The sequence below is a fragment of the Vanellus vanellus genome, assembly GCF_965231255.1.
Source record: "Vanellus vanellus genome assembly, chromosome: 21".
Taxonomy (NCBI): Eukaryota; Metazoa; Chordata; class Aves; order Charadriiformes; family Charadriidae; genus Vanellus; species Vanellus vanellus.
In genome coordinates, this window is record NC_138926.1 from 8,204,253 (window position 1) to 8,226,898 (window position 22,646).

At 62.9% G+C, this 22,646-nt stretch overlaps 3 protein-coding genes across 3 annotated transcripts; all 3 read right to left on the minus strand.

The window, feature by feature from the left end:
- Positions 1-53: 53 nt before the first annotated feature.
- TAGLN (transgelin) lies at positions 54-3,339 on the minus strand. Its single transcript, XM_082493773.1, has 5 exons — positions 3,228-3,339; positions 1,436-1,635; positions 1,134-1,311; positions 940-1,042; positions 54-708 (listed from the first exon to the last, which is right to left on the minus strand). The coding sequence occupies exons 2-5, from the start codon at positions 1,613-1,615 to the stop codon at positions 567-569; spliced, it is 603 nt and encodes a 200-aa protein (XP_082349899.1). The 5' UTR covers positions 1,616-1,635; positions 3,228-3,339; the 3' UTR covers positions 54-566.
- A 754-nt stretch (positions 3,340-4,093) lies between these two features.
- On the minus strand, positions 4,094-11,360 carry SIDT2 (SID1 transmembrane family member 2; the record flags this gene model as incomplete). The annotated part of the gene is made up of 26 exons (XM_082493927.1): positions 4,094-4,777; positions 4,861-4,974; positions 5,063-5,173; positions 5,301-5,406; positions 5,732-5,778; positions 5,888-5,964; positions 6,052-6,160; positions 6,243-6,379; positions 6,452-6,569; positions 6,670-6,793; positions 6,921-6,994; positions 7,159-7,225; positions 7,319-7,392; positions 7,487-8,076; positions 8,355-8,429; positions 8,508-8,579; positions 9,045-9,100; positions 9,284-9,377; positions 9,481-9,546; positions 9,706-9,817; positions 10,014-10,097; positions 10,176-10,277; positions 10,375-10,420; positions 10,524-10,685; positions 10,808-10,929; positions 11,160-11,360. 26 exons carry the CDS (start codon positions 11,358-11,360, stop codon positions 4,715-4,717), a joined length of 3,003 nt encoding a protein of 1,000 aa, XP_082350053.1. The 3' UTR covers positions 4,094-4,714.
- A 4,882-nt stretch (positions 11,361-16,242) lies between these two features.
- Positions 16,243-21,872, minus strand: PAFAH1B2 (platelet activating factor acetylhydrolase 1b catalytic subunit 2). The gene is made up of 6 exons (XM_082493774.1): positions 21,814-21,872; positions 20,775-20,862; positions 19,921-20,010; positions 18,926-19,042; positions 17,961-18,083; positions 16,243-17,320 (listed from the first exon to the last, which is right to left on the minus strand). Exons 1-6 carry the CDS (start codon positions 21,840-21,842, stop codon positions 17,042-17,044), a joined length of 726 nt encoding a protein of 241 aa, XP_082349900.1. The 5' UTR covers positions 21,843-21,872; the 3' UTR covers positions 16,243-17,041.
- Between the last annotated feature and the right edge of the window lie 774 nt (positions 21,873-22,646).

The window sequence follows — 22,646 nt, forward strand, 5'->3', positions numbered from 1 at the left end:
ACCGCCGGCCAGGGGCGACAGGACAGGTGGGAGGAAACCTCGTCAGGCCACGCTAGATGAATAACCTTTTAATTTTGACAAAAACGAAGTACAAAACCGAGGCCAATTTTCTTTTCTCCCCGTTCGCAAGGATCTCTGCGGCGGTGGCGCGGGGCTCGTGTGGGGCTGCGGGCAGGCGGGGTGGCTCCGGGGGCCGGGACACGCGCCCTTCCCACCCGCCATCCCGGGGAGGGCAGCGGGGCACCCATGGGTGCCGGCGAGCGCAGCGGGAGCAGGACCGGCTGGCGGCGGGGCTGGCGGGGGTGCAGCGGGGCGTGCGAGGCCGGAGGGAAGAGGCTGCCCGGGGCACGGCGCGAGGCTGGGCGCGTGCTGCCCTTGGTTACGCTGAAGGGTCGTTTGGGCTGGCTGGCGTTTTCTTTTCAATAAATACCAATCAGTGAGGGGCGGTGGTGGCTGCCGGCGCTCGGGCGGCTGCGGCGCGCTGGGCCGGGGGGAGCGAAGACGGAGGTCCCAGCTCGGGCTGCTCTCCCGGTGGCGGGAGGGCTGGGGGCGGCGAGGGGGGCTGCCTAGCTGATGATCTGCCGGGGCCGGCCGTAGCTCATCCCCGCCTGTGACGCCCCCTTGTTGCTCCCCATCTGTAAGCCGATGACGTTCTTGCCCTCCTTCAGCTGGCTCTCGGTGAACTCCCGCTTGTGCTCCTGCGCTTTCCTGTGGGGCAGAGGGAGAGGCCATGCAGCACCCGCACCCCCCCGGCTGGCCGGACCCTCATCCCCATCCCCGAAGCACCCAGCAACTCCCATATCCCAAGGGGTTCCCCAGCCACCATCGCTTTCCAGGCAAAAGCTCGGCTCCAGGCACTGCCGGGCAGCGGGAAGAGCCCAGTCCAGCAGCTGTGGGGCTGGGGGGCCCCCATGCCCAGGGCCACGCTCCCCCACTTACTTCATGAACCAGTTGGGATCCCCGTGGTAGTTCCCGTCATTCTTGGTGACTGCCAGGCTCCCCAGGGCCATCAGCGTCCTCTGCACCGCCGCCATGTCCTTGGCTGCCGAGGGACGGAGTGGGGTGAGGATGGGCACAGTGCAGGAGCCCCGGCCCCCCCCAACCCTGGCTGCCCCCCACCCGCCCACCCGCACCTTCAAAGAGGTCAACAGTCTGGAACACGTCCGTCTTGACCACGCCGTAGTCCTCGGCCGCCTTGAGGAACTGGGCGATCTGCTCCATCTGCTTGAAGACCATGGTGGGAGGGGTGTCGGGGATCTTGACGGGCTTGGAGCCGTCGGGGTAGAGGCTGTTCACCAGCCTGCTGAGGACCTGCCGGCAGAGGAGAGGCTGGGCTCACTGCGCTGCACACGCCGCCGGCTGCGGAGCTCCTCGCCAGCTGCCCACCCAACCCCGGGGCTGGCAAGCATGGCGGGCGCCCGGCCCCCCCACTTACGATGCCGTTCTTCAGCCAGACCTGGAAGCCCAGGCGGCCCCGCTCGGGACGACCCACCGCGGCCCCACACTGCGCCACGATCCACTCCACCAGCCGGTCCTCCAGCTCGTCATCGTACTTCTTCTCGATCTTGGACTGGACGTCCCTGCTCATGCCATATGCCGGGCCCTTGTTCGCCATGTCTGCGGCCGGTGGGAGACCTGGCGGCAGGATGGGGACCATCAGGCTGCGGAGATGCTGTCCCCGTGGCTGGGGACCCCACGGCCACCCCAGCACCCCATGGCATCCACCTCCCGCTGTGGTGCGGCAGGGAAATGTCCTCCTCCCGGCTCTTCCTTTGCGACACAACGGCCCTTCAGTTCCTTCGGGGCACATTTGGAGGTGAGTGCATGGCTGTGACCCCCACAGCCTGCCCGGGCAGGCGGTTTCCTTGTCCCCACTGCCGGCTCAGGCTGCACGGGAGAGCAGCCTCGTCCCCGTCCCCTGCCTGCTCAGCCACCCGCCAGCTCTCGGCTGACATGAACGTCCCTGGTGTGGCCGTGGCCCCCGGCCGGAGCAGCCGTGCCGCACCCACTGGGGTCCTGGTGGCAGGGTGGCCACAGCAGGGCTGGCTGGCTGTGGCATAGCATGGCAGCTGTGGCACAGCAGGGTGGCCGTGGTGCCGTGGGGTGGCCTCGGCGCAGCAGGTCCTGGTGCTGGGGAGGAGCACAGGCGAGGCAGGACGGTGGCGGGAGCCGTGCCCGTGCCCTTGTAAGGGCATGCTGCGGGCAGAGATGGCAGGTAGCTGGCTGCGGGCAGGGCTGGAGGATGCCGGGGGGATGCCAGGAGGGAGAGGCGGTGGGAGCCGGCAGCCAAGCCCTCGGCGGAGCTGGCCTCGCTCCTCCCCACACAGCTCCCTGCTTGGCGTTAAGCCACCGAGTGCCGTCAGGGAGCCGTGTGCCCCGTCCCCGCATCCACACCCTGCCCCGGGCTGGTTACCCCGACCACCGGGCACATGCGCCTGGCTCCTCCGGGATGGGCTCTGAGACCTGGCACGGCTCGGTGCAGCGGAGGTCGCTGACCCTGCTTGCTGCCGGCGGCGCAGGGGTATGCCAGGAACCCGGTGGCAGCCTGTGTCCGTGTCCTGCACACTGCCAGGCACGTCCAGTGATGCCACAGCCGGCTCCGCTCCGTGCCCAACCACCCAGCACCCCATGCCCTGGCCCGGCCCGGCACAGGGGGACCGCACGCAGACCCCAGCCTCGCTGGTCACGGCTCCTTCGGCCACACGGCAGTGCCCGCTGGCCATCAGCTGCCCCTGGACCCAGTGGCCCTGTGCCCATCTCCCGTCCCCGCTGAGGCACAGGGCAGAAACAGGCAAGCGGGGGCTGGAGCCTCCGCACTGCCCTGAGCCCCGCACAGCCCCTCCGGCCACCGCGGGGCTGAGCCCAGCCGACCCACGGTCACACAGCCCCGACGGCAACGCGGTCCTGAGGAGCAGGAGCAGCACAGAACCCCACGCAGCCGGCCCCGGCCCCGGCAGCACCTTCGCCTCCTGGGGAGCCTGACCCCCATCCGGGGAGCAGCGTTGCAATCCAAGGAGCAGCATCCCCATCCCGGGGAGAGGCATCCCAATCGGAGGAGTAGAATCCCCATCCAGGGAGCAGGATCACGTCCCGCGAGCAGCGTCACCATCGCAGGGCGCAGGGTCCCCACCCCGGGAAGCAGCACCCCAGTGCCAGGGACCGGTGCCCCCACCCCGGTCACCCTCCCTGCTTCCCCTCCCCCCCCCGCCCCCCGCAGCAGGACTTACAAGCGGCTGCTCTCGGAGGCGAGGGGCGATGCTCTGCGCGGGAGCCAGCACACTGCACAGTTAGGAGGCCGACCCTGTGCTAAAAGGCCAGTGCCGGGACAGTGATGTCAGCCCAGCCCGGGGGCCAACCCCCCGAGCCCTCCCTCCCGGGGCGCGCCAGCTCCGCAACGCACCAGGACTCCGGCCCAGGCACCATATTTGGGGAAAGATCCGAAAAGCGGCGACTCAGGCCCGTGCCCGAGCATTCCCCGCGTGCCTCCGCCCCGGCGGGTTTGGGGACTGATGGACTAAGTCCTTTTATAGCCAGGCGCTCGCCTGGCCGCCGAGGGTTTCTGCCCTGACTTCATGGCTGGTTTCCCCATGTGCTCATTGCCGGGGAGCTGCTGCGGGGGCACGGCAGCCCGGGCAGCACCCACAGCCCACGGCGTGCCCTGCTCGGGGCCGGCCAGGGCAGAGCAACGAGGCCGCGGGCATCCTGCGGGCACCGCGCCTGGGCATCCCCGGGATTCCCTCTGCCCACGCTCGGGTGGGCCAGGGCACAGCGGGGCAGGCAGCAGCCCTGCCGCCGCGCTGGGATGCCCCCAGCCCTCCAGGACCCTCCCATGAAGCGGGACCTCCCTGGGCATCCCTAACCCCCCTGGGGCTGCCAGCCCCCCCGCACCCCGCAGACCTCCCCCCAGCAGCCCCCGTGCCGCACAGGGGGTCTCCTGTGCGCTGCTTCTTCTCCCGAAGTCCTGGTGTGAAGGAGGAGCGGGCGCCGCAGCAGACACCCGGTGGCAACCAGGCACGGCAGAGCCCGCCGCCCCCGCTGCCCCCCGCAGACCCCCGGGGACCCCCAGGCCCCCAAGCAGGAGGCAGCAGGCGCGGACAAAGTGCAGACACTTTAATGCGAGTCCCTTCCCAGCAGACCTGTGCACGAAGAGCACACGGCAGCCTTGGTGGGGAGCGGCGAGGTGGGGGCACACAGCGGCCGACACCCCCCTGGGACGCTGAAGGAGATGCGAGTGGGGCCTCTCCTGCCATCGCCGCCACCGCCACCGCCACCACGGGCACACGCACCCCCACCTCCCACCCATACGACTCAGGCACTGAAGAGAGATCCGCACCCGCCTGCTCGGGGGCCACGGGGCTGCTGGCACAGCGCTCGCCCCGGCCCCCCGCACCGCGGGCACATGGACACGGAGCAGCAGCAGCACATTTTCCAGTGTCACTTGCCACCGAGGACGGGTGCCCCGGCAGCCCCCCAGCCCCGTTTTTGGCTACGACGAGCCCGGGGACGGGCATGCAGCACCGGGGAGGGACCCGGCCGATGGGGAGGAGGCACACTGGGACCCCCGGGCTGCAGGGGAGGGGGACGGAGCGGCTGGCGGGACCGGCAGCATGGGCATCCCTCCCCAGGGGCACCCACCGCCCCGGTGGGTCCCCTCTACCGGGGGCTGCGGCCGGGCGTTTGGCACGGTCCCAGAGCAGCAGGCGGCTGGGGGCCCCTAAAAGACGTAGATCTTGTCCCGCTGGACGCAGTCCAGGTCATCATCCAGCGTCAGCAGCACCTGCAGAGCGAGGGGAGTGGGCCGGCGGTGAGCCGGGGGAGCCGGGACAGCGGGCGGCCGTGCTGGCGGCAGCCAGGACCTACCAGGAAGGAGCCGAACATGGCAATGGAGGAGAGGAAGTGCCAGATGTCGTGGTCATCAAAGAAGTCGAGCAGGATGCAGTCACGATTGTGCTCCCGCGACTCGGCCGGTGTTTTCTGTTGGGGACAGGGTCAGCCGTCACTGTGCCAGCCCGTGGCCACCCCGCCTGCCCAGCATGCCACGCCGGGCCACCCTCCCGCTCACCTGCCACGTGCTGAGCCCCTGGAAGAAGAAGAAGAGGGCGAAGCCCCAGACCACCGAGGTACCGATGATGCAGAGCAAGGGGATGAGCTTGATGCGCTCGCCGCTGCGGAGCTGCGGGACAGACCAGGGTCACCGTGCAGGCAGGAGCTGGCAGGGGTGCCCGTCCCTGCCCTGCCCTCCCCACCGGGCACGCAGTGCCCACATGGCCGGGCCGGGGGCAGGGGGGCTTGGCTCGCACCTTCATGATGATGTAGAAGGCAAAGTAGAGGAGGAGGTTGCAGATGCCGATGACCAGCAGGTAGGAAGCAAAGTCGTTGGGACGGACAATGAGGCCGTAGGCAGCGCTGGGGAGGCAGGGACAGGCAGCGGGGTCAGCGCAGCCTGGGGGGTCCCCCCGCCTGCCGTGCCCATGTGCCCCGCTGTCCCCCAGACACGCCAGGAGATCGGGCAGTGTGTGGGGACACCGGGGCTGCCGCAGCGACAGGGGGGACGTGCCGTGCTCAGCTCACAGATGTCACGAGCTGGCAGTCCTCAGCCCAGCCCCAGCGGAGGGGACCGCAGCTGGGGGGGTCGGGCCGCAGGAGCGGGGTGGGGGCGGCAGCAGGGAGGGGGAGTGCCAGGCTGGGAGGAGCAGTGCGGGGTCTGGCCTGTGCCCAGCTCTGCACTTACAGCGACCAGTTGATGATGTTTCCCATGACCAGGAGCACCATTCGATCCTGCAAAGGGCGAGGGGGGCTGTGAGCGGCGGGCGGGGGGAGCGCTGCCAGGCAGGGTCTCCGCAGAGCCGGGGACCCCGGTGCCGCGAGCCGCGGTGCCAGCACTCACCACGTACATGGGCCCGCTGCACTGCCGGACGCAGTCGGTGTACAGCACGTGCAGGATCCTGCGCAGGATGCCCGAGTCTGCAGGGAGAGGAGAGGTCGTGCCGGGGGGGGGCCCGCCATGCCGCCCTACACCCACCCTACTCACAGCGGTGCCCCCCATCTCACCCAGCTTCCAGCGCCCCATGTAGTAGAGCTGGGTGCTCAGCAGCAGGGTGGCCACGATGTGGATGACGGAGAAGACGATCCAGAAGGCTGTGTTCCCCTTGCCGAAGACCTGCGGGGCGAGCGGGGCGGTGGGCAGTGGGCTGCGGGGGCGACCGGCCACTCGCCCCTCCACCGGCGCCTGCCATACTCACCACGCCGACGACAGAGAAGAAGATGACGAGGGCCAGGCAGGCGTAGGCGCTGTAGGCGCTGGCGTTGATGTCTGGGTGGCGCTTCTGGTAGAGCTTCAGCATGCAGAGCCCCGCGATCATGTACATGAAGGAGGTGTCTGCGGGGGCGTAGCGGTGAGCGGGGCAGGGGCGGCCCCAGCGTGGGTGGCGGGGGTCCGGGGGGCACTCACCGAACTGGAAGTTGGTGTAGTTGGGGCAGACGTGGTAGCAGGCGCTGAGCAGCCCCTCCATCATGAGCGCGGTGCCCATGGCGTAGAAGAGCCCGAAGTGCTTGGGGATGCCGCACTCCTGGGGGGCGGAGGGGAGGGAGGAGAGTGGGGGTGCTGGGCGGCCTGAGACCGCCCCCGGGGCGCGCAGCCCGCCGGCTGCCCGTCCCTTAGTCCCTTACCAGGGCGTGGGTGTCGTTGCGCATGAGCGCCCGGTTGTAGCTGATCTCCCGCTGCAGGATGATGAGCAGGAAGAGCAAGCCCAGCAGGACGTAGCCCAGGTTGCTGAGGATGTTGTTGAAGGCGCTGCGAGGGCACAGTCTGGACGTGGGTCCTGTGGACCCCTCTCCCTCCCCAGGGCACCAGAGCCCCACCACAGCCCTGCCCTGGTTGTGGGGGACCCCCAGCCGCCCACCATCCCCCCTGAACCCACCTGAGGTTCCCCAGGGGGTGGGCGCACAGAAAGTTGTAGTAGCAGATGTCCTGGTTGCCGGTGACGTTCACCACCTGCGCGCGTGGGCATGGTGAGAGCAGGAGATGGTGGGATGTGGGGACACGGGGGAACACCCGGGGTGCAGGCATGTCCCCATTGCGGCTGGGGAGCACGGTTGGGGACCTCAGACCCCAGCACCACCAGGAGCCCCATTTGCTGCCATCATGGCCCCGCATACCGTCTGGTAGGTGATGACGAGCTGGATGACCGGGAGGGCGTAGAAGACAGCGATGGTGGCGATGTTCCTGGGAGAGACAGGGGGGCGTCAGGGGGTCCCCGCCGCCTGCCCGGGTCAGGACACTGCTCTGTGCCCCCCATCCCCACTGCCCCCTACTCACCAGAAGTAGATCTGGTACTTCTTCCGCAGCACCCGCTTGTCCTTGCGGGCCAGGTCAGCCACGCAGAGGTATTGCTGGAAGGAGAGGCAGGTGGAGGGGCTCATCCCGGCCGGCGGGGAGGTGCCCGTGGGAGGGCAGGGGGGGCAGAGGGCACAGGGCGGGACACACCTTGGTGCGGATGACATTCTTGTCATAGTCGATGTCAGCCAGCGTGTCGTAATCATCCTCCTCGACGGAGCTGAGCGAGTCCATGCGCGGCCGGCCAGCCACGTTCTCCAGCGACCGCTCCCCTGGGGCCGAGCCGGGGCCGTCAGCAGCTCCCCCAGCGCAGCCCCCCCTTTGCACCCCCCCTGCGGGACCCCAATCACCCGCAATTAACCGCTCAGATGCCTCCCTGCAAACTCGCGCCAGGGATGGGCAGACCCCTGCACTGACCCCGTCCCGGGGACACGCACGGGCTGCGCCCACGCGGGCGAGCATCGCCCCATGCCCCTGTCCCCCAGGGCCCTGCTGGGCTGGGGACAGCGGGGGGGACAGGAGGACGATGTCCTCCCCCTGCCCCGCAGCCCCTCGAGTGCTGCCCCTGCTCCCAGGTAGGGAGGAGGGAGCAGAGGTGCTCAGCGCCCCGGGCGCAAGCTTGGGGCAGGGCAGATTTTGGCTTGATTGGCCCATCCCTGCCCGGTACCAGCATCTACCCATGGCAATGCTCAGCGGCCTCATCGGGGTGAAGGGCGTGCGCCGCTTGAACTGCTCCTGCCCTTCAAAGGAAAGCGAGAGTTACGGGAGCAGGAGTGGGGCCGAGCCCCGGGGTGTTCCCCAGTGCGCGTCCGTCCCACCGGCTGGTGGCACCGATGGAGACCCTGCTGCGGGCTTGCACGGAGGGGGGGGCAACCCGCAGTCCCAGGAGACGGCGAGGGGCAGAGCCGGGATGCTCCCGGCAGCGCAGCACTGTCGTGGCAGCCCAGCACTGCCCCGGCACACCGGCTCCGCAGGGCTGCGGCCGTGCCAGCCACCACACCGTGGCCCCGGGACTCACCCACGTAACCATAGGCGACTTCTGCGGAGCCCATGCTGTCCGTGACGCCCTCGGCGCTGCTGGAGGAGCCGTTCCCTGCAAGGACGGCCAGACAGGGTGGGCACAGCTGCCTGCCGACAGGCAGGGAGGCGAGGGAAGGCGCGCAGCACTCACCGAAGGAGCCGTAACCGTAGCTGTCATAGGGAGCGTGGCCCAGGAAGGAGCTGGGGATGCTGCGAGCGTGCCCTGCAAGACAGGAGGGTCCCCATCAGCTGCCGGCAACATCCCGCGGCACCCCCAGCCCGGGGCCGCACGGCCGTTTGGCAGAGAGCAGCGCCCCGCGCCCCTGCCCTGGCACAGGAGCGCGCTCACAGCCAAGGATGGAGCAGATCCTGGCACCTACCCAGTAGAGATGCTGGGAGTCCCCGGAAAGCCGTGGAAAGAAAGAGACAGACTCGGTGAGATGCCCAAGCCCCAGCGCAGCCCCGCCAGCCCCAGAGCAGTAAAGCCCGAGCCCCAGGACATCCCTGTCCCCTGACATCGGGGCTGGTCCCTGGGGAGCTGGGAGACAAGCGGGGCTCAGGGAGACAGTGGGGAACTCCCGCAGAACCGAGGGCTTTGCCACAAGCTCGAGAGGGCAAAATAACTGGGAATCCCCCAGGCAGACTCCCCATGCACCGCTGCCACCAGCCGCTGCCTCCAGCCCCTCACCGGTGTCCAGGCTGGGGGAGTCCATGGCTGCCAGGAGCCCCTTCCTCTTCTGCTGCCTGCCGAGGGAACCAGCCGTGAGCAGCGAGCGCCACGCCGGCAGCCAGGGGCGAGGGGGCACAGCACACCCGAGGGCCCCCGCTGCACCCGGACCGTGCGCCGGGGACGGGACGGCACAGCGCCCACGGGCTCAGCACCCAGAGAGGGCAGGGTGGCCGGGGCAGCGATGCCCGGGAACTCACCGGCAGCTCTCCCAGCAGGCGATGGTCATGGTGAGGACGTAGAAGGAGAGGAAGATGCCCAGGCAGAAGAGCATGCTGCTCACATAGGCCTCCGCTGCGCAGAGCCGGGACAAGCCCTCAGGGGGAGCAGCAGCCCCCGGGGACCTGCCACAGGGCCCCTGCGGAGCCCAGCACCCCCCAGCCCCTCCCAGGCTTACAGGTAATGGCGGGAGACACCATCACCTCCAGCATCTTCTGCCGGTTGTGCTGATCCACGGGGTCATCTGAAAGAAGGCATGGGGGGCCATCAGCCCTGCTGCCCAGCTCAGAGGGGAGCCACGACAGCTGTCCCCCTCCTCTGCCTGGGTGGGGGGCTCAGCCCGCTGCGGACGCCACTCTTCTCCCCATCCTCAGCATCATTCCCCTGTCCCCCCCGGCTGTACCTGGGGAGGCGTCTTTGGAGAGGGGGTAGTAGGGCAGAGCCCCCCCGCACACCTCATCCTCCGTCTTCACCACCACCACCACGTAGAAGCTGTTGCTGGGGAAATCCTTCTTCTGCGGTGGCCGTACCAGGGGGGCGAGAGACAGGGGTCAGCAGAGCCCATCCGGCCCCCACACAACCTGGGCTCCCCAGGGGGCTTGGGGCCGCCCCGCAGGGATAACCTCTGCAAGCTCTGCTAACCGGTGCTACCCGCCAGCACCAGGCAGGGGCCGGGAGCAGCATGGCCCCATGGCACAGCCCCGCGCCCACCTGCACCGTGATGGCCGCTTTCTTCGTCATGGTCTGGTACATCCCAATGAAGGCCACGTTGTTGTCCAAGTCGTAGACGGGGCACTGCGGGGGCAGAGGCGCCATCAGCCCCACCGAGCATCGAGGGTTGCCCGGACGGGAGGTCTCACCGCCCAAACCTACCAGGATGTCCTGGATGGAGATGACGGAGCAGGGGAAGGCCATGGCCGAGGTCACCTTCACGATCACCGAGTCCACTCCCTCGGGGAACTCGTACTTGAAATACTGGGGGGGGAAGGACCCGTCACTGCCACAGTGGCCATGCGCTCCTCCCTGGGTGCAGTACCCTCTCCCATGCCACGCCACGCCAGGTCCTCCTCACCTGCGGCTGGGCAGCTGTGGCATTGAAGCTGAACCTTTCGCTCGTCCTGCAGAGAGCACGGGAAAGATGATGGCTGGCGAGGGGAGCCCGCAGCCCTGGCAGGCAGTGGGCGGGCAGGACAGGGGACCGGGGCACGGGGCTCCCCTCACCGCAGCACGAAGTTCTCCACCCGGGTGACCCGCAGCTGGTAGGAGGCGTTGAGGGCCAGCGTGGAGACATCCACGTAGAAGTGTTGGGTCTCCACCTCTGCCTTGGTCTGGGGCTGGCAGAGCGTGCGGCTCACCTCCTGGTATGCGTACTTCCGCTGGTACCTGGGCAGGCAGAGCTGCGCTGTGCCCACCGCCCTGAGCCCTGCCCGCCGGACCCCTGCCCACACACCAGTCCTCACGGCTCGGCCAGGCAAGGGGGCAGCGCCCGCCCCACCGATACTCACAGCCCCCGGAGGATGAGCGGCACCTGGAAGGAGACCACCGCCTCCTTCTGCCTCACCACGAAAAGGACGGGCAAGTCTTTGTGGTCGGAGAGGACGTTCACCGACACCCGCACCCCCTCCGTCTGCGGGGAGAGCGGGAAGGCGTTGGGCGGGCAGAGCACCGGCCGCAGCGGGCTCGGCCCCGGCGGCTGGACTTTGCTCGGCCCTCGTGGCAGAAGATGTCTCAGCGCCGCGTAGCCCGTGCGCTGCCGCCGTTCCCCCCCACGCTCCCCAAAGCTCCGGGGGACCCCGGGGAAAGGGGCACCCCTGGCGACAGCGGGCAGCGGCCGCTCTGGCCACCCCGCCGGCTCACCCTGTTCCTCTGGACGCTGTGGTTGAAGGCGTAGCTGTTGAGCAGGTCGGCGCCCACCCAGTCGGCGTAGGTGGTGTTGAAGTGGGCCTCCTTCTCCACCACCCGCCGGCGCCCGCAGGGCTGGGGCAGGGCGGGCGGCAGGGCCACCAGCGCCCAGGCCAGCAGCGCCCGGGCCAGCGCGGCCGCCCCGGCGCTCGCCATCCCGCCAGCATCCCCGGCCGCGCCCGCCGCGCCGCTCGGCTCCCCGGCCGGCCAAGGTCCGCCGGGGCGGGACGGGACGGGACGGGACGGGACGGGACGGGACGGGTCGGGTCGGGTCCGGTCGGGTCGGGTCGGGTCGGGTCGGGTCGGTCAGCCGGGGCGCGCCCGAGCGCCCTGCCCCATGGCGGGCCCCGCTGCAAAAGCCGCTGCCGGTTCCGGTGCGGGTCCCCGGGGCCGGCGCTGAGCCCGGGGCCGGTGCGGGCGGGCGCTGCGGGGAGAGCCCGGGGGCGGCGCGGGTGGCGGTGGCGGCGTCCCGGTGGCGGTACCCGGTTCTGCCGCAGGTGCCCGGTGCTGGAGCCCGGCGGTGCCGCCGCCGCCGCTGGTGCCGGTGCCCGGTGTGGGTCCCCGCTGTGGGTACTTTGTATGTCCCCGGTCCGCAGGCAGCTGTAAACACGGGCCGGCGGTGACGTCACGCACCGTCACACGTTAAAGGACCGGGCCGGGGAAGTGACGCGGCGGCGGGCGGCGCCGGGCGCGGGCGGCCCCTGCCCGGGGGGACCGGCCCCCTCGGCCCCCGCACCGCCGGGGAACCCCCGCTCCTCGCACCCCGGCCCTAGGGCGACCCCACAGGGGAAGCCCCGACCCGCAGGGGGGCTCTGCCCCGTATGGGACCCCCCAGGGGAAGCCGCGTCCCGTCGCAGAGCCCCCAGCCTGCAGGGGAGCCCCAGCTCCATGGGGCAGCGTCCAGGGACAGCCGCCCCCGCCCCAAGTGTCCCCCGGGTCACACAGCGGCTGCCCGAGCCCCTCTGATGGGACAAGGACCCGTCCCACCCGCCGAGCCCCCAGGCTGGGGAGGGGGCCGGGAGCGAGCGAGGCCTCCCCAGCCCCCTGGGAGGCCTCTACGGGTGCCGGCGGCCTCACTCACGGGGTTGGCACGCACCCAGAGGTGGCAGCGACCACCTGCCACCAGCTGCCCCCACCAGCGACCCAAGCCAGCCCCAGCCCCGACGGGATGCTGCCACCCCCCCTGCTCCCAGCCGCAGGCTCGGACGGCTCGGTGCGGCCGCCCGGTCCGGACAGGCGAGCTGCCGCGGTAATCACGGGGTGCAGGAGCTGCGACCAGCCCTGGCTTGCCACAGGAGGACATCCTCCCTCCTCGGCGCAGGGCTCAGGGACTCCTCCCTGGCCAGGGCCCCATGCCCTGCTCCAGCCCTGGTGGCACCTCTCCGGACACCCGCCCGAGCCGCTCGCCCACCCTGCGTGCCGCCAGCATCCTGACAGACGGCAACCTGGAAAAACTCTCTGTCAGGTGAGGTATGGCACCACGGCCACAGTCGCCTTTCTCCTTCCCACGCTCCTCTCCGGATTTCTGTGCAGGGGCTCCTGCAGCCTCCCCTCCTGCTTGCAGCACCCTCCGTCTCTAGAAATTGAAGTAATTAAAAGTAATTTGAAGGTTTTGCATGGATCTGTTCATTGGGGGAGCAGGAGCGAAGCCACGCAGCATTTTAGCCCACATGTCCCTCAAACACCCCCCGTCGCAACTGCTGAGAAGCATCCTGCTGACAGTTCTCTCTCTAAGAGCTTTGTGGCCATTAGATCACATTTTACGCATCTGTGATTGGGGGTTTTGGTTTTAAATCCCCTGCCAAAATAGCTCAGCCCCATGTAATCTCGTAGAAAGCCATTTTCCAGGCTGGAACTGACATCTAAGACCTCTGCCGCCAGTTTCCCTCTGTTCTCTGCGGGACAAACGTAAAGAGACAAGAGCACTGCTGCTATTGTGCACTTTATTTCTATAGGTCCTCTCACTGAGGATCCCCAAGCACTTTTCAGAGTCTGCACATTGTTTCCAGGTTACGGGTGGTGACGCTGACAGCAGGTGGAAGGACTTGCTTGGGGACAGACGGACGCCCATGCAGGAGCTAGAAGCAGAACTCCAATCGACTCCTAAGCTGCTGTTCAAACTCGCGTATCGCCTCTTGCTGGGATGACTGTAAGTTGCATTGTGTGGTGACGTGCATTCCCTGTTCATTTCAGGGCTATTAAAGATAAATCAAATACAAGCCAATGTCCGGTTGAGGGCCAAAATACCAGTTACCTTTACCTGCAGAACCTTGCTTACAGCGCTGGTATGGGACCTGAGCTCTGCATGGTGAAAGGAGAGGAAAAACAAACCAACAAAAGCGCCCCAACAGAGCGGGGAGAACAGATATTAAGGGAGGAGCGAGGGTCCAGCTGAGCGCGGCTCCGAAGACCCCCGGGAGGGAAGGCTGCGGGTGCGCCCGCTGGGAGGTTGGGTTGGCAGCTGGGTGCGGGCAGCGGCTCCCCGGCCCCGCAGAAACAGAACAGAACAAGTCACCGACACAGAGAGGGAAGGAAAGACGCGGGCGCCTAGGCACACACACACACACGCTGCGACACCGTGGGGTGAAACATTGACATTTATATTGAAATATGCACTAACAGAGTGAGTTCTACCAGCCGATGCATTTTTACCAAAGCAGAATCACAATTTGTTGACCGGGGAAGGCTCGGGGCGGTGAGTGGGCAGTGTCTGCGGCAGGCAGGGAGCGCAGCGCAGGGGGAGGCTGCAGCCTCGTTTCACAGACAGTACGGGCTCTCCTCCTCACAGGGCCCGTCCCGTGGTCATCCTCCCGCCCCCCCGGCAAGTTACAAAAGACTCTTTCTGTTCCTTTCACATCGTTCGTTTCGTTTTTCTCTCTGCTGCAACAAATAGGAAACTGGCAGTGCTCACACAGGCAGGACAGCGGGCTCCGGCACAGAGCTGTCAAACGCAAGCGGGCTCCTTACGGAGGGGAGAAGCCCCACAGGGCCGGCTCTTTCCCAGCCAGCCCTTAACAATGACACTGTTCCCGCAACCCCAAGGGACATCGATCGCCCAGACCTGGAATCGAAGCTCTTCTACATGTCTTGCAACCAGGCGCTCGGTTTGTAGTACTAGGTTGGTGAGGAAGGAGAAGCCTTCCTTGCTCTCCCACAAAACCTCGCAGGTGTGAGCGGGACAGTTTCTTACTAGGCAGCGAGAAGCAGAGCTGAAGTCTGAGCGGAGAGGGAGCCTCACTCTCTTTACACAGTGCCAGCAGTACCAGAGATGGTTACGGGAGCAGAGAAAGAGGGCGGCGAGCACTGAACCAAGCACAGAGCGCGGCACCTCAGCAAGCCAAGCCTAAGCAAAGCCAGCAGGGCCGTCCTCGGTGACGCCGCAGAAGGCTCGGGAGCCTGCCAAACCTCTCGGTCCACTCGGCACCCTGCCAACAGGGGCTGACTCACAGCAGAGCAGCCTTGGCTGCACTGGTGCCGAGTGGAGAAGTCAGAGCGTTTTACTGGAGAGTACATTCCTGGTTAGCATCTCCTTAGCCAAAAGCAGCGACAGTGAGGAGGGAAGCAGAGATGCATAGATTAAACTAGCACGCTGCCTTTTCACACAAGCCTAAAAACCTGAAAAGCTCACAGGGAGAACGTGTTTTATCCCGTCTCCCTAAAGGGGTGCGTAAGGGGTGGGATAAGTCCTTTCCCCAGGAATTCTCCACTGCAGCGTATTTTTAACGTTTCATTTTCCACTCTCCCTTGTCCCAACTTCTCCAACGAGCATCTTACCGGAAACGTGAGACACGTTCCCTTAAAGCCTGTCCTGTGAGGCAGCAGAGCTCCAGAGCGCAGAGGCTAGCGAGCCTCGGGGAGCAGCGCGTCCCTGGTCTGGTTTGTTGGGACAGGACCATAATCCCTCCTCTACCGCGGCACTCCGGAACTTCCTACTTCTGATCCTGGCAAGGGGAACGCTTCATCTTTCCTTCATCTGTGTGTAATCACATATACTGGAAACAAAACACACACTATGCATGCAATCCAGGCAGAAATCCTGCTATGATCAAATCTACAGGAAGAGGGGAATGTAGTGGGGACATTAAAGTATTCCTTAATGCTAGGTTATAGACTGCATTAAACACCAGCACCCTTTATTATAAAAAAGGGCAGACAGACTATATACAGTACCTATGTACTTCATTGCAGCAGGGCACAGCAAGCAACCTGGACACCTAAACACCCCTCATTTGGAACACGGTATGACGTGCCCGCTAAAAAGCTACCCGTTCCTCTCCGGTTTACCTGCCGAGATGAGCACGGTGACCGCAGATCCCGCTTACGGGGGAAGGAACGCAGAGACCTGCGTTGGCGGCTCTCGGCCAACTACCGCAGTGCGAACCACGGTGAGGTCTGCACAGCACCGCCAAGCTCCAGCTCTGGCAGGTAAGCCAAAGAGGAACAGACTTTGTTTAAAATTGTTTTATTTGCAAGTATAGTTATCTATTTGTCTAGGGCTCTGCCTTTCAGGTCCAAACCACTTTCTTTCTGAAAAAGAGAACCTTTCACTTTTAAATGAAAGGCCGTTTTCATATGATCGCAGTAGACTACAACCAGACCTTGTAACAAAAAACACCAAACCAAAATCCCACCTAGTGGCAGCCCCCGTAGGAGGGCACCTGCCCCTCCGGCTCCCTTGGCTAGAGGCGAGGAGCAGTGTCCAAGACAGGAAAAGCTCCACCTTGACTTCGCTTTCACTGTAAGAGGCTGTAGTTGCTCAAATAAAATGTTTATACAAGTAAAACAGAAGCGATAAAGAAATATACACCTTGGAATCTGTAAAGCTTCAGACTGATTTAGGCCTTGCAGACAGGGGCTATCTGTATGGGTTTCCTTTAGAAAAAAAGGATGTAACAGTCATACTTAAAAAAAAAAAAAACACCAAAAAGAACAACAAACAGCACTGCAAAGAGCCCCGTGGCACAGGCATCTCAGAGGACTGAAATGTCAGTTCTAGAGTAGCGAGGAAGTGACTGCCTTGTGCCGTGCTTACTGGATAATTAAAATCCTCAACTGAGCAACTGTTAAAAGCCAGCGACACCACACACAGACAGGAGCAGAGAACAGGACAGCCAGCAGCACCTGAATGACGCTGCCCCCAGGGAAAGCTACGTGGGAGGAAGGTGCCCGAGCTAGTGGGCACGGTGAAATAAGCACAAGAACAAGCACCTGGGAGTGTTACATGAGTTCGGTTAACTGTTTGTTTCTTTACATTTCTGAATTCCAGTTTCATGCTGCTTCAGAAAGAAGGAGTGCGAAAGCAACATGTGTCACATAAAACCCCCCAGGAAAACAGAAAAAAAAAAAAAAAACCAACAAACCAAAAAAACGTTAAAAAGTGGGACCGAGTTTGGAAAAATGCATCTGTTCTGGCTTTTGCAAGTGGAATGTGATTCTTGTTCACAGGCTAATACACAGAGCACAATCCCTACAGCCAGGAATGGTGAGCCAGGAGCTGTGCGCACTGTCAGAGACAGGCTACAAGGGTTCTAGGACAACCACAGAGCAACAAGACATGAGAGGGGCACAGAGTGACAGTCCTGTTCTCGGTTTAAATGAGGAATGGTTTAAAAGTAAAACTCTTCTTCAGCTAATTTCCTCCTGCAATAAAACCAACCAAGCCGGCCCTCGTATGTACAAGACCAGTTAAACATTAGCCTTCCCCCTCAAAACACTAGGTACGAACATCCGGTAACATTCTACAATGGAAAGTGCTTTAAGAAAGAAGGATTCTGTAGTGCCAGTGACAGAACTGATCTGATGGGCTGGATGATGCTGTTAACGCTGACATCAGCTACTCAGGCCAGGGCAGCTCGTTTCTCCTCGGGGGTCTCCTCCAGCAGCTGCATGATCAGTTCATGGAGTGGTTTGCAGATCTTTGCGTAGCCCCCTCCCGTCAGGTGCAGGAAATCGAACATGTCGTGGTACGAGATGGTGCCATCTGAGTGCACAAACCCGACGTCCACATCCAGAAGCTGGACGTTGGGCAGTTTGGGGAGCGAGGCTTTTAGCAGATGGTTCACCTTGGCATTCTTCTGCCGCAGCGGGTTTGGCTTCTCTCCACGAGGTAGCAGGCCCTGGCACAAGAAGGAGGCAAAAAAGAGCTTCAGACGACTTTGATGGCATAACAATGCTTGCTTTCCCTTCCAATTCAGGCTGCCTTTCAAGATTTAAGATGTCTGTGACAAGAGGAACTCAGCCCTTGAATCAGACACTGTCCATTCAGACCTAATTTGAAATGCAGCTACACGCACAACTGGCACAGCACCTGCTTGCATTTTTTTTTTTTTGTCTTCTCCTTTAATGTATCAGTTGTGCTCTTTGTATAAGCTTTCAGCAGTGTACTGAATGCCATCGCCCAGCTTCTTAAGAGGAGAGGCACCGGCTAACCTGCCAAGACAAGGAAACCAACTGGGGTTTCCACTCCCAGCTCTGGCCCGGGCACCGATTTTCCCCTCACAGGACTTTTTCAACAGCATTTCTAAGTGGGACAGCAATACTGCTAATGGGACTTGTTACACCCATCTCTGGAAGGGCTGAAAGGACGACTTCTGCAAAGTCAAATGAAGAAGGGGAGGCACGCACAAAGCAGAAGATAAATAAAGCGACTGCCCTCCCCCGTAACGCTCAGTAACTCCCTGTATCGCAGAGGCACAGTACAGAGAACCCGGGGCTTCCTCAGAGCAGTTTGTTTTCATGGTGTTCCAAGAGACCTACCAGTACAATAACTTTGGCCTGTGGCTGCTGGGTGTTTATCAGGCGCACGATAGCCTCGATTCCACCTGCTACTTCTTCTGCTGTGTTTTCATGATTATTTGTTCCAACCCAAACAACAATGACCTACAAGGAGAAAAAACTGTTTGCAACTTTTTCAGGACGAGTTGTAAGAGGCTTGCTGACCCTGAAAACCCCGGGTAAACATAATCTGTGACCAGTGAGCTACATGAAGCGTCAGGCTTAAGGCTAAACCCTGACTGCAAGAGGTCTTCAGCTGCTGATTGTGTTGATTTCTGAATAGCATCTTACGAGCTTGTTTTGGCCCTCAGTTCAGATGAAGAACTGCTACTGCTGAAGCTTTTCTGGACAGCCTGAGAGATGCCTCAGCCCACCCCATTTCAGAGCCTTCTGGCCAACATACTTGCAGGAGCCTACATCAGTCGAAGAGGGTAACGTATATTTATACAGTACAGCGCAAGCTCCTTAGGGGCAGGGACAACTGCACAGCTCTGCTTTCTACTTTAAAAGAATGCAAACTGTTAAACAGCAGGCTTGAATACGAGTGACACTGCCTTCCTCTCTGGGGTACGCACTGTGTAACAGCACCCTGGGGCACAGTCCGCCACTTTCAGTAAAGATGCTCGCAAGAGGGCTGCAGCTGTCAGTGTGAGAGACACACTGCAACTCCAAACTACACCTAGCTATAGTAAATCATAGGCCTGATTAACATTTTTGCTAGGACTAGAAGGCCACCTCTATTTATTGGTGATGCCTTCTGATTTCCATATTCAGCAGTGTAAACTTCTGGTTTAGCCAAACACATTTCAACACCTGATGCACACTCAGCACCAACAGTTGCTCACACAAAACGTTCTGTTAACAGCTCACTCAGTTCTGCTCCACTCAAGCACTGAAGTCTCTTCTAAGTCAGCACAGGGCTGCCTGGTTTGGTTTTCTGCTTATACCTTCGGTTTAATGTTCTCCAGTTCACCATTCTTCAGTCTCCATAGAACATGTCCCGTGGTGTCTCCACCAATCCCAAAATTCAATGCATGAAGTGGTGAGAAAAGCTCTCGCCATATCTGCAATCAGAAATCAATTTGCTATTTTAGAGCAGCATCCTGATCATGAAAGACACTACACAGACAAGCGATGTCTTCAAGGACACTGAAAGTAGCCGTGAGACTTCCTCTGAAAACTCACTTTCATAAAGGGCATTTAAACACAGGACGAGGCTTTACTCAGAGGTCCGGAAGAGATGGAGTTGCTGATGTTCAAGCACTCCATCCTAGCACAAAGGAAGGTGAAGTGCTCTCGAGCAGATACTTGACCACCTTTGTCAGAGACACAGAGTGCTGGATCTGTTGCAGAACACCGTGTCCCTAGCTCCCCTAAGTACAGGGCTTCTGAAGAAGGTATCTATGACCTGAAGAAATCCTTTTCATCACCAGGGAACAAAACTAGAAATAACGGAAGCGGCTCTTGCAGGACACAGCTGCTCAGCTGCCACCACAGTGGAGCGGCAGGACTCTTCTTTTCCCCAACAGTTTTAGAGAAAAGCCAATGTGCCAATGCCCATAGCACTCCAAGTGCTAAAGGGTTAAATGCATTCTGCCCACGCAAGATACACCTACAGGGAATTCGACATTCGACTGCGTGCCCTCAGGAGTTTGGAATCTCAGATTCAAGGGACTAGCAAGGGGTTGTGTATGCATGTCAAAATGGAGGCGGTCAGTAATGGCTTCAGAGAAAGACTGGAAAAGGTTTGCAGAGATAAACCAGCAAGGCTTCGTACAGGCACTGGGAAGTTAAGGAAATAAAAAAAACCTGAAGGGATGGCAGTAAAATCGGAATGGAGCAGAAGAAATTGTCCATATTACAGCTGATGAGCAGTCACCCGATTAGAGAGAGAAACACTCTAATTCCTATAACCCCACCACCCGCCTTTCTTTAACAATACCTCATACTGCTGTAGCAACTGCACCATGGAGTCACCCACGAAGAGCACGTCAGGCTCCTTGTCTTTGCAGTCCAAGACAAATCTATTGTGCTGTCAAAAGAAAGCAGCAAGGTAAGCTCCAACAGATAGCTCCTCATCAGTATCTCTGCTGCTGGACAGAAAGGGACAGTTGCCCAACCAGTTTCCCCTGCTGCCCAACTGTGCCACTCCCTCCAACACCCTTCTCTGCATTAACCCCTGAGCCGCTGGATGGACACTCCTCCCGACTACACTGACCCCAGCAACAATCTCAATTCCAGGAAGAGCAGCACCTTGTCAACTCTACGTGCTACACATACGTAAAGCCGTGAGCCTGTCAGACACCCATTAGTTTCAACAATTACAGAACAGAAAAATTAACGGTTATTCACTGCAGTGAGTACCTTCTGGCTATTTCCCCCTGTCTAGGAGGATGCGCGACAGCAAGGGACAGGCAGTCCAGGTACTTCACCTCTGCTATTTTCAGCTTTGTCATTCCCTCGCAAAGAGCAAAGATGTACGCTGGAAAACGCTGCTTTGCACTTTGTGTAACAAAGGGGCTGGCAATTCCTCCCAGCTAATGGGCCAACAGGAGTATTTTTTTAAATGCTTTCACAGGGCAGCTTTCAGGTCACACAACAACGCTACTTTTTGCCTTGCTTCATCGTTACAAGACAGACACGTACTGAGAGTCTGCCAGATTTGGGGCAGCAGAACTGTTACGACCTCAGGATCAGAAGGGTGGCAATTCCTTGGAATGGGAATTGTGGCCCGTGCAGCCCTCACTCGGTAGAGAAGATGCAGCCGTATACGATCACCGCTCCTCCCGGCCTTACCTGTGACATCCACCGGTCATCTCCCTGAATATCTTCAGCAGCATGTGGTACTGCGGCTGGGTTTGAGCCCCCCTGGCTCATTCTATTCCTGTGGAAAGAATATTTTAGACGAGCTACTTTCAGCGGCCATTGCAGTGTGCTAGTGCTGGGGAAAAAGCCTGGCTGGCTAAAAACTGCTGCACTTCCTGACATTCACAATGGACAATTCATGCCTATTCCTATGCTTGTTGACTTCTGGCTGACAACTAAACGCATTTCATTCCATGCACGACTGCCAGATCGACTCTGCAGACCGTCCTCCTGAAGCCATCTACCAACTGGACGCTTAGGCACACAAATACAGCATTACAAAAATGAAAGAAAAGCTCGTTTACAGATAATGTTTTGCAGGAGCACACCTCAGCTACGCGAGGCTTTAATAACATAATCATAAATGCTAATAGTCTGAGGATTAGCCCCTATTAGTATCCAGATATCCAGCTTACAACCACTGAGCTCTGCGGTTCGGGTGGATTATCTGGCTTCAGGGGACAGTGCACCACGGCGGTGCTGATCCCGAAGGATCTCCGCCAGGAAGAGCCCGGGACGGCGGGCTAACGCTTCCCTGCGCAAGAGCACGGCCCGGCCCTTCCTCCCGCAGCCAGGCCGTGCCCGCAGCGAGCACCAGCCCCAGGCTGCAGAAGACCGCGGCCGCCCCGAGATGAGGCGACGGGCTGCGGCCGGAATCCTCCTTTTCTAGAAGGAGAGGTGACAGCCGCGCCCCTCCCCGCCACCCCCCCGCCCCCGGGTGGCAATCACGGCGGGGCAGGGTTTATAAGGGCGGCTTCGCGCCGCCCCACCCGCTCTACCAGGGCGGAGGAGCCCCCGGAGCCCCGCGCCGGCCCCGCCGCGGGGCGCGGCCCGCCCCGGGCCTCCCCACCCCGGGGCCGGCGGAGGAGGAGGAGGGCGGCGGGGCGGGATGGCATGGCGGCTGCCGCCCCGGTGAGGCGGGGCGGGACCGGCCCCCGCTCCGCGCCCGGCCCCGGCCCGGCGGACTCACGGCGGCTGCGGCTCCCCCCGCGACTCCATGGCGGGCGCCTCCCTCCCCTCGGCCCGGGCTCCCACCGCGCCTGCGCCCACCACGCTTCCGCTTCCGCCAAGCGCCGCGCGCGACTCTTCCCTCCCCGCCCCGCTTCCGGCGGCGCTGCCGGAAGTCCTGCCCAGCGCTCGGCCGACGGCTTGGCCCCCAGGCGGCGCCCGCCCGCGGCGGCCTTACCGTGACGTCACCCTCCCGGCCGTGACGCCACTCAGCCCGCCGGCGGGGCTGTGTGGGCCGTGGGGCTGCCCCGTCCCCCGCGAACCTCGGCGGGGAGGTTGGTCCCTGATGGCCGGAGGGCGCCGCTGGGTGACGCCAGCACGCCGTCAGGCACGAGGTGTGACGCCACCGGTGACCGCCTCCTCCCGCCCCGTTGGCCTTTTCTCGCCCGTTTCGCCTCAAAGCCGCCGAGTTCCGCGCCCTCCGCGCGGGGGCGCCCTCCCCGCCCCGCCCGCCAATGCGGAGCGGCGGCGGGCGGTGACGCGCGGGCGCGTCACGGCGGCGCTGGCGTCACGGGGCCCGCCCCGCCCCCCCCCGGGGTTGCCATGGCAGCCGCCCGCCCTCCCCTCCCGCCGATGAGCTCACGCGGTGCCGCAGCCCCGAGGGGGGGGGCGGTTTGCTCCTCGCAACAAGATGGCGGCGGCGGCTGCAGCGGCGGCGGCGAGCGGCGCGGGGGGGCCCCCTCCGGCCCCGCGGCTGCCCCCGGCCCCGCCGCCCCCCCGGCCTCCCGGGCCCGCCCGCATCGGCTACTACGAGATCGAGCGGACCATCGGCAAGGGCAACTTCGCCGTCGTCAA

Excerpts from the sequence above, each read along its gene's own strand:
- TAGLN (XM_082493773.1), bottom strand. The coding sequence starts at position 1,615 with ATGGCGAACAAGGGCCCGGCATATGGCATGAGCAGGGACGTCCAGTCC. Across the intron at positions 1,312-1,435 it reads TCTGGCTGAAGAACGGCATC|GTCCTCAGCAGGCTGGTGAA; the intron begins GTAAGTGGGGGG and ends CTCTGCCGGCAG. Across the intron at positions 1,043-1,133 it reads GACTGTTGACCTCTTTGAAG|CCAAGGACATGGCGGCGGTG; the intron begins GTGCGGGTGGGC and ends GTCCCTCGGCAG.
- PAFAH1B2 (XM_082493774.1), bottom strand. The coding sequence starts at position 21,842 with ATGGAGTCGCGGGGGGAGCCGCAGCCGCC. Across the intron at positions 20,863-21,813 it reads CGGGGGGAGCCGCAGCCGCC|GAATAGAATGAGCCAGGGGG; the intron begins GTGAGTCCGCCG and ends TTCTTTCCACAG. Across the intron at positions 20,011-20,774 it reads ATGACCGGTGGATGTCACAG|CACAATAGATTTGTCTTGGA; the intron begins GTAAGGCCGGGA and ends TTCTTTTGACAG.